At 49.0% G+C, this 9,984-nt stretch overlaps 1 protein-coding gene across 6 annotated transcripts; it reads left to right on the forward strand.

Moving 5' to 3' along the window:
* Positions 1-932: 932 nt before the first annotated feature.
* marveld2a (MARVEL domain containing 2a) lies at positions 933-9,874 on the forward strand. 6 transcript variants are annotated; one of them, XM_061697836.1, is made up of 11 exons: positions 933-1,051; positions 2,818-2,887; positions 3,023-3,091; positions 3,802-4,042; positions 4,632-5,365; positions 5,710-5,930; positions 6,585-6,620; positions 6,708-6,868; positions 7,987-8,158; positions 8,242-8,292; positions 8,358-9,874. In XM_061697836.1, exons 4-11 carry the CDS (start codon positions 3,819-3,821, stop codon positions 8,475-8,477), a joined length of 1,719 nt encoding a protein of 572 aa, XP_061553820.1. In that variant the 5' UTR covers positions 933-1,051; positions 2,818-2,887; positions 3,023-3,091; positions 3,802-3,818; the 3' UTR covers positions 8,478-9,874. The 6 variants fall into 6 exon arrangements, with proteins under 6 accessions (XP_061553820.1, XP_061553818.1, XP_061553817.1 ...); XM_061697834.1 differs by lacking the exon at positions 3,023-3,091 and having other exon boundaries at positions 2,818-2,920; XM_061697833.1 differs by having other exon boundaries at positions 3,023-4,042.
* Positions 9,875-9,984: the final 110 nt, after the last annotated feature.

Genomic DNA, 9,984 nt, shown 5'->3' on the forward strand with positions numbered 1-9,984 from the left:
CAGCCCGTGGCTCGGCAGCACGGCTGGACGAAGTTCCAGAGTCAAAGAAGTACTTTTGACACAGAGGCCCAAGCGCTATCACTAAATAAGCTAAGTAGAGCTGCGTTAACTAACATTGCTAGCAGCTTTAGCTTCCAATAATAACGTTATAATAATGGTGACGTGACAGTGGGGGGGGGGGGTATTATAAACACCTTCTACACGCTTAAAACACCTTTTAAACTCAAACACACAGGAATCACATCATCTTTATTTGCCAAGTATGTCCAAAAACACACAAGGAATTTGTCTCGCTAGTTGGAGCCGCTCTATTACGACAGAACACTAGGGTTAGGGTCATTTTTTTGTTTTTTTTGACAATTGTCCAAAAAGATGCAGAATCCTCCAGCACTTAGCACAGTAGTACTGTACGATATGTACATTTAATTCCTTGTCATTTGTGTTTTACTGATTTTTTTTCTTTTGTGTTTGCGGTTTTCATGTTTTAGGCTAGGAAGAGTTTATTTTACCGCCCAAAAGAAAATCACAGCAAAATCCCGCGATATGGCGAATTATGTGTGATACGAACATGAAAAAAAACAATTGTCAATGCACTAAATCTGCAATAGGCGAACCGTGATATCATGAGGGAGCACAGTACAGGGTATGGGTTAGTACTGGGTAATTTTGCTACCACTGGTCTTTTTCTTTTCTTGCCATGTCTATCAGCAGAAGTTGAACGGTAACGAGCCTATTTTGACATAGGTAGGAGTACAATATACAGATATGTGTTCAAATGTGGTCAGAAAAATAGTCAAGTACAGGTACCTGAAAAGTAGATTTGATTTAAACTTGACTTTCTACCGTTGTAAACGGTTGCCTGGTTGCGTGAGTACTTTTGGTGTTTCGAGCAGGTGTGTTCCGGCGCGGTGCGGATGACGTCACAGGGATGGGCATGTGGTCACGTGGTGTGTGGGGGGGCGGAAAAGGAGTTGTTCCGGTGCTGCCCCGTCAACTTTCTGTCATTAAGAAGAACAACTGCAGCAGAAAAACGAGACAGGAAGACAACACGGTAGGCGAATTTCCCACCAGTACCGATGAGGTCCGCTTCGGTATCCGTTGAAAAATAAAATGTTTACTTGAAGAAGGTGAAGCTAGCTAGCCAGGAAGTGCACCCCGCGCTGAGTAAACCGGTCAAACTGGACAAGAAAACAACGACTTGTAGATTCAAGTTCTTTTACTTCATTTTTGCTTCGAGGACGTGCTCACGCGTGTGATTTTTTTTTTTTTTTTTTTTTTTTTTTTTTATGAACCTGAACGTAACTTGTTGCTGGAAGGTTGTCAGGCCTTCTCCAAATAAATTATTTTTCAGCTTTTTTTTTTGTTTAATGTTTTTCTTTTGTTTCGTCGAGTGTGAACACCTTATATAAGTTATTTTTACACAATTTCTCCTTTTGTTATCAACTTTTTATTTACGTCATCACATCTGTTTCTAGTTTAGAAGTAATTCACCATCTCAATTGCCACTATTCTTGTTTGACGATTAATTTAATATTACTACCCTCATCGTCTGCTTTTGAATCATTAACATATTATTTCGTTATTAATAAGTCGCAATCCTTATAAATAATTTGGAAGTGCCACGCTTGTCATAAATAATCGTAAAAATGTTTCGTAATGATGCGTTCATGAGCCTCGAGAATGTCGGAAAAAACGATCTCCGTAACGTATTTATTTTATGTAGTTTAACCATAATATACATAGTCTATAGTTTTGGCTTGCTCCTTGTATTTTTTTTATTATTTAAGTTTGACTTTGTTAATAATGAGTTACAGTTCAGATAAATAATTTAGAAATGTAACTTTTGTTATAATTTGTCGTCCAAATGTTTCAAAATGATGCATTTGCGAAGACGGAGGTTGTCGGAAAAATCCCTTCGTTTTGCTCATATATGTAGTTTAATCATGATAACTTATAGTTTTGGCTTTCTTTACGTCTTTACTTAAATTATTGACATCTTACGTCATTATTCACGTTATAATACCGCTAAATGATTTGGAAATGTAACTTTTTAAAATATAATTTATCTTCCAAATGTTTCAAAATGTTGTGTTCGCGAGCCTCGAGAATGTCGTAAAAATCTTATACCGGCACCATTATGTAGTTTAATCATGATAGCTTATAGTTTTTTTCCACCTCATTGCCTTCATTTGAAATGATTGACATTTTATTTCTTTATTAACGAGTTACTGTTCCACTAAATGATTTTGAAAGACATATTTCAAAATGATGCGTTCACGAATCCCAAATCCAAGCTAATGCATCATTTACGTCTTGTTAACGTGCTTATTATAATTGTAGTCACATCAAGTAAGTGGTAATGACATTAGCATATGTATTTTTGTTGACCATGTATGTGTGTGAAGCTGTCGCACGTTTATTAATGTTTATAACATACCATGCTCATGTTAGGTTTTAATCGTCCCACAATGATCACAAACAGGGATGTCGCTGTCCAATCAGGGTGCATTTTACTGTTGCGTGAATGATGTTAGCTTAGCATTTTAGCTTTGAAACATTCAAAGTTACATTTAAGGGCTGGACGATGAACCGGTTTTATTTATTTATTTGAGTTGACGCCTCGCATATTTTTGGGGTGACTCCCATAGTTGAAATCGTGTCTCTGCTGATGTGCACTGCTGACACTAACAGCACGGGTGCGAACAGAGAGTACTTTTCTGCCCCCTCCAGCGATTTTATTTTTTCAAAAATGGGACCTTACACAAGAGCTAATCATGATGTGTCAGGAAGTGCTGATTGTTGTTGTTTGTGTTCCAGGTGATTATCCGGTTGACACAAACGAGCTTCGCTTCTCTTAGCTTAGCTTAGCTTGCAGCAGGTGGTCAATGTAAGTGGTGACGAGTGACTGCGTGTCAGCGAGGTATTCAACAGTATTTCCTCTTTTTTTATTTTATTTTTTTATTTGTCAAACTCCTCATCACCATCATCAACCTCAACTGGTGTTCTGATTGGCTGACCACAGTGCATCTCCGCGCCGCCACCCGCCGGCCGGGAGACGCACTGTGGACGCGGCTAGCATGGAGGATTCTGGGTAATTTCTGGCTTCAGGGTCTCTCGCTTTTGCTCTCTTTCTCGTCTGCGGTGACTTTGTGCTTTGTGGTGCTGGTGTCGGCCATGTTGGTGTCACCATAGACATCGAATGATAAATGCAGTGGGTGGAAAAAGTCTACACACCCCTGTGCAAATCCCCAATTTTTGGGATAGAAAATTTCTATGTCTATGACTGTAATCACATTTGTATTCCCTGATTTCTTGCTAATGCTCCCTGTGTGCGTGTGTGTCCATGTATTCATGTATGTGGACGTGTCTGTGTGTTTGTATTGTTTGTCTGTGTGCGTGCGTGTCCGCCTGTCAATTTGTGTGTGTTTGTGTGTTTCCATGCATTTGTGGGCCCACATGTGAATGTGTGCCCACGTGTGTTTGTGTTTATCCATGTTTGTGTGTTTTCATGCATTGTGTGCCCTTGTGCGTTTGTTCATTTGCATGCGTGTGTCAATTCATGTGTCCTTGTGTTTTCATACATTTGTGTGTCCATTTGTGAATGAATGTGTGTGTGTGTGTGTGTGTGATATATGCACACACGTGTGCACGTCAATTTGTGTGCGTAACCATGTTTGTTTTTCATACATTTGTGTGCGTCCATTTGTGAATGCGTGTCCATGTGTGTGTTTGTTCATTTTGTGCGCGCGTGTCCATTTTGGTATGCGTGTGTGTGTGTGTGTGTGCGCGCGCGTGTGTCAGGGCCCCCCATCATCCTGATGTTCCACGGTGAAGATCATCTTGGCCGCAGTGAGCATGTCCGCCGCCAGGCGCCTCACTACGACCAGGTCCCGCCGGCCACGTTGCCTCGGGGCGACGACCCTTCCGAGCCGCACCCGCTGAGCGCCCGGTCCGCGCCGTACTTCGCCCTCAGCGCCGACCCGCTCCCGGCGCCGCCTTTGCCGGACCAGCCTCCCGTCGGACTCGAGTACCCCAGCGACGGGTAGGAGTGCCAAATTCCGTCAATTTTCAAACTTGGGAATTCATGGGGGGAAAAAACAGGAATTTACTGAAATTTAAGGTTGGCTCTTAAAGCTGGCGTGCGTAGCTTTTATTGGCCGCTAGGCTGGAATTCTGCATGACGACAACAGAGCCGTCGCTTTGATTTGATTGGCCTTCAGTCCCAACCTATTTTCCACCTCAGACCGGTTTCCTGCGAAGGAGGGTGACAGAAATTCCGCTATCGGTCGACCGGGGGGTCAAGTCACTCGACGCACAAACTGGCTAACGGGTTGGCCGGTTCACAACCAGCCAACTCTACACTCTCATTCGCCGAGGCCCGTGTCACTCACCAGGCCGTGCGTCGCCTTTTTAAAACGACACACACTCCGAGTCACGGATACTACAGTAGAATGAGGATGGTGACCCCAATAGTTCTTGCACCTCACGTTTACGATATTGTGTTTAATAATGCCAAATCTGCTTTTATTACTTGATTAATCAATGGGATAATCAGTAGTAAAAAAAAATAAAAATTGTTTTAACTTTCCACGGAAATCGACTGGAACTTTTCCACCCCTGTGCGACCCCAGCGAGGGGGCCGCCACCGAGCAGGATCCGGACCCGGCCCTGGACATCAAACCGGTGCACCGCTTCATCCCCGACTCGTGGAAGAACTTCTTCCGGGCCAGCGATCGCAGCAGCCAAAAGGGGTCGTGGCCCGACCCCTCGGCGCCGCCATGTAACAACAACAACAGCACCAGCGAGGGCGTCCGCTGCTCGCCGCCCCACACGCCGTCCGTCCCCGAGTCCTACGAGGAACCCTACGGAGGGTCGGCCGGCAGCTACAACTCCGCCAAGGAGCTCCTGGACCTGGGCGAGTCGGCGTCGGGTCGCACGTACCGCACGGCGCTGACGTACAGCGAGCGCGTGGAGGAGTACCACCAGCGCTACGCCTTCATGAAGTCGTGGGCGGGGCTGCTGAGGATTCTGGGATGCGTGGAGCTCCTGCTGGGCGCCGCCGTCTTCGCCTGCGTCTGCGCATACATCGACAAAGACAACAGGTGGTTCAACAGTTTCGGGTACTCGTCTCCGGGCGGCGCCTACGGGGGCGGCTTCTACGGCGCCGGCGCCGGCGGCGTCACCTACACGGGCCCCAAGACGCCGTTTGTGCTGGTGGTGGCGGGCCTGGCCTGGCTGGTGACCATCATCGTGTTGGTGCTGGGCATGACCATGTACTACCGCGTCATCCTGCTGGACTCCACGTGGTGGCCGCTGACCGAGTTCGTCATCAACGTGGCGCTCGCCGTGCTCTACATGGCCGCAGGTAGGACGCGCTCGTGGACGTACGGCCGCACTCGTTGAAGCGAACCATATAAGGAGGAATGGCCGATAGCTTAATGCTAACATATAATGTGAGACGCCATAGAAGAGCTAAGGGAAATGAGCATAAATGCTTCGCTAATTCTAAACTCTCCAAAACTACGGCTACTTTACACACACGGAGCAGTAGCGCATCCAAAATGCTCCCTCGTATACGACGACGACTCCGTCTTCTTCTTCTTCTTCTTCTTCTTCTTCTTCCACACTGCACGTCTTCCCGCAGCGCTCAGCGCTGCCTGGCATGTGTTGCGGCACGTCACGTCACGCTTTCCCGTTTCCCGTGCGCAGGCATCGTGTACGTGCGCGACACCACCCGCGGGGGCCTGTGCTCCTACCCGGTGTTCAACAACGACTTGAACGGGGCCTTCTGCAGGACGGAGGCGGGCCAGACGGCCGCCATCATCTTCCTCTTCCTCACCATGGTCATCTACCTGATCGGGGCCGGCGTCAGCCTCAAGCTGTGGAGGCACGAAGCGGCGCGCAGATGCCGCCAAAACGACGCGCAAGAGGTCACCTGCCGCCCTCATTTCAAACAGAACGCTTTTTTTGGGGGTGGGGGGTTTCCTTCAAATTTGAAATCCTGATTAAAACTGATAACTCTCGCTTCAAATCCATATTCAGACCCTAAACCGGGTTTGAAACCCTAATTTCAAAGCTCGACCCTGATTTGAAACCCTAACCCTTGCTTCGAAGCTGAATTGGAAACTGTAACCTCAGACTGAAACCTTCATTTGAAACCCCACAACAGGCTTGAAAGCTTCATTTAAAATCAGAACCCTTGCTTGAAACCCTAACCCAGGCGTAACCTGTTTTTCACACCCTAATTTGAAACCCTGGCCTTGTTTGAACCCTAATTTAAAGCCCTAACCTTTTCTTTACACCATAATTACAAACCCTAACCATTTTTTTTCCAACCCTAAATTGAAACCCAAATCAAGGGTGGAAATCTTAATTTGAGAACCTAACATGATGCACTAGTATCCTGGTGTGAGAACATTTGAGGAGGTCTGATGCTGTAGCAAGAAGACCGTTAGCCTAGCTTAGCATAGACAAACTTTAGCATCGCATTGTATTGACTGTCCTGTTGGCGATTGTGTTGCGTTACGTCTGTATTTGTGTTCAGTAACTGGCGTTGGCGCGCACGACGTGTTTTTGTCTTTCAGATGCGACAGTCGGAGTTTGGAGCGGCGCAGTCGCTGGTGAGCGTCCCGTCCCGCCTGCCGCGTCGAACCCGAGGGCAATTTGACCGGCCGGTTGACTCGTGTTTTCGTTGATTTTGTCATCAGCTGGTTCCCGCCGGCGCTCCCGCGGGCACCGAAACCCCTCGCCAGGAGTCGTCGCCGGTGTCCGTCCAGGGCGAGCCCGTCGCCGTGGCCCCCAGAATCCTGCAGGGGGCGATACCCTCCGGACACATTCCCAAGCCGGTCATCGTGCCGGACTACATCGCGTGAGTGTCGCCGCAATAACGTAGAATGCGTTTGGACGGAGCCGCAGCTCCTTTGTGTCGGTAGCACGGAGTTGAGGCTGAAACGATTCGTCGAATTAAAGTTGAGGCTGAAACGATTCGTCGAATGATTAGATTACCAAAAAAAAACCAAAAAACATTTGGCTTTTGGTGGGCCAGCTCACGATGGCGGTGCCTACCAAATTTCACGTTGCCAAGTGAAACGTTTGCCTTGAGATACGCGGAACCCGACTTACGAGTTTTTCCACATACGAGCCGTCTTTTGGACCAATTTTCTTTTCTTTTTTGATTGATGAATTTACTTATTTTTGCATTTACTTGCAAGCTGTTTATTGACACTCCCAGTTGAAGTTTACGGTCAAAAAAGAGAATTACACCTGATGTATTTAAAACATCCACATAGCTTAATGCTAGCAAACATGCAAAACTCCATAGACGGGCTAATTAACAGCATCGGTGTCGGCTAATATTACTGCGGTTTACTGAGTAATTGTTACCGGCTCCTTCATGTATATCCATCAGTATGTCTGTATTGTACTGCCCCCTGGTGGCGTTATGAGTAATACCACTTGTGCGGAAGGCACTATGATTGGCTGCTGTATCGCGATCGGACACGCCCCGTTGCCTCCGGACGGGGAAAGATGTGACTTGCGCTAAGCGTGGCCTTCCCCAAACGATCAAAAATTGTTTTGATCTTGCAAAAATGGGATCAATATTGAGATTGAGTGTTCATTGCATTACGCCCGCGTCGCGTGGCCTTCCCACGACGCGGGAGCCAATCAGGGTGCGGAGGGGCGTGTCCTGCCTGGAACACAAGTGGGATTTGCCACACCGAAATGAGCGGCGCAATGTCCGATGAATCGAAGCGCAAATATGGCGCAAAGTGTTCAGTTTGTCTCCCTTCTGTTTAATGATGTCACGATTGCAGGTTTTTATAAGTCGAATATGGTCAAGCGCTATTTTTCTTGGCTCGACCGGAATAACGAGCGTTTCCGTTCGTTTGAATGGGGAAAGACGTTTTGGGATCGAATTAAGTATAACCGGACAAGTCCGCGGCGCCGTGACAACGTGCTAACGAGCGCGCGTCGCCGGGCAAACAGGAAGTACCCGACCGTCCGCTCGGAGGAGGAGCGCGACCAGTACCGCGCCGTGTTCAACGACCAGTACGCCGAGTACAAGGAGCTGCACGCCGACGTGCAGGCCGCCTGCAAGAAGTTCGACGAGATGGACGCCATGATGCGCAACCTCCCGCGGCGGCCCGGCAGCCAGACGGTGACCTCACGTCGCCTCGTTCGACCCTTCCCGCCGCCCGGACCGTCGTGACGCCGCGCTTCTTCTTCTCTTCTCGTTTACAGGAAGCGGATCGCATCGACAGAATCCTGCAGGAGTTCCAGAGGAAGAAAGACGTGAGTGCGTTGTCGTCCCCTCGGCAGACGGCGCGAGATTTTGAACGTTTCCTTCCGACACGCAGGACCCGACGTTCCTGGAGAAGAAGGAGCGCTGCGACTACCTGAAGAACAAGCTGTCGCACATCAAGCAGAAGATTCAGGAGTACCACAAAGTCATGGAGTGGAACGACGGCTACGACTAAAAGTCCCGAGCGGAGAGTGCTTGAACGTCACGTGGAGCTGAAGACCAAACGTCTTGCGTGTCTTGTCTTTAGGCTGCCCGTGCTCACTCTCTGCATTTTGGTCCACCATTTCACACACTACTTGGCCTCCGAGGGTCCAGCATGCAGTTTCGTCCATTTGTCCTGCTTTTCGTCTTCGCTTAGATGAAGGATGCCTTCAAAACATGCCGAATGAGGCCTGAAATCATTCCAAACATGCTAAACGATGATCATTCAAAGCTCAAAAACATTGTAAATAATGGGTAGACTCATTAAACACATGCTGAATGATGGGATAAAACCATCCATCCATTTTCTAGCGCTTATCCGAGGTCGGTCGCGGGGGCGGTAGCTTTAGCGGGGACGCCCGGACTTCCCTCTCTCCAGCCACTTCGTCCAGCTCTTCCGGGGGGATCCCGAGGCGTTCCCGGGCCAGCCCGAGGACGTAATCTCTCCGGCGTGTCCCGGGTCGTCCCCGGGGTCTCCCGCCGGCCGGGGCGTGCCCGGGAACGCCTCGCCGGCAGGCATCCGGATCGGACGGCCCGGCCACCTCATCTGGCTCCTCTCGATGTGAAGGAGCAGCGGCTCTCCTCCGAGATCCTCCCGGACGACCGAGCTTCTCGCCCGTTCTCCGAGGGAGAGCCCGGACGCCCCGCGGAGGAAACTCATTTCGGCCGCTCGTATGCGGGATCTCGTTCTTTGGGTCGCGACCCGCGGCTCGTGACCGTAGGTGAGGGGAGGAACGGAGATGGACCGGTAAACTCTGACTCCGGTCGTGCAGGGACCGAACAGCCCGTATCGGGAGGTTCGGTGCCCCGTGCTCCCGAAGCGCCCCCCGCGGGACTCCCCGAGGGACACGGTCGAACGCCTTCGCCAAGTCCGCAAAACACACGTAGACCGGTCGGGCAAACTCCCGGGCACCCTCGAGGACCCCGCCGAGGGCGTGGAGGCGGTCCGCTGTTCCACGGCCAGGACGAAAACCGCAGCGCTCCTCCTGGATCTGAGATTCGATTTCCTCTCCGGCACCCCTGAACAGACCTTACCGGGGAGGCTGAGGAGTGCGATCCCCCTGTCGCTGCAACACACCCTCCGGACCGCCACCCCAGTCTGCCGATCCAGAGGGACTGTCCCCGATGTCCACGCGATCTTGCAGAGGCGTGTCAACCGGGAGAGCCCCACAACAGCCAGAGCCTGGGATAAAACCACTTACCACAAAAGATACATCTACATTGTGTGTATTTATATATATATATATATATATATATATATATATATACATACATACATATATATATATATATATACGAAGCTAACGTTTGTTGCTTTTATACTGTATGATCTTTTGAGTCTTAACACTGAATAAACCCCATTAGACGAAAGTCTGCAACGTTTTTGTTTTGTTTAGGGCTGCAACTAATTCTTTTAATCATCAATTCATCTGTCCATCATTTTCTCCATTGATCAGTAAATTGGATTTCGAAGACTTTAA

The sequence above is a fragment of the Phycodurus eques genome, chromosome 15 (genome assembly GCF_024500275.1).
Source record: "Phycodurus eques isolate BA_2022a chromosome 15, UOR_Pequ_1.1, whole genome shotgun sequence".
NCBI lineage: Eukaryota > Metazoa > Chordata > Actinopteri > Syngnathiformes > Syngnathidae > Phycodurus > Phycodurus eques.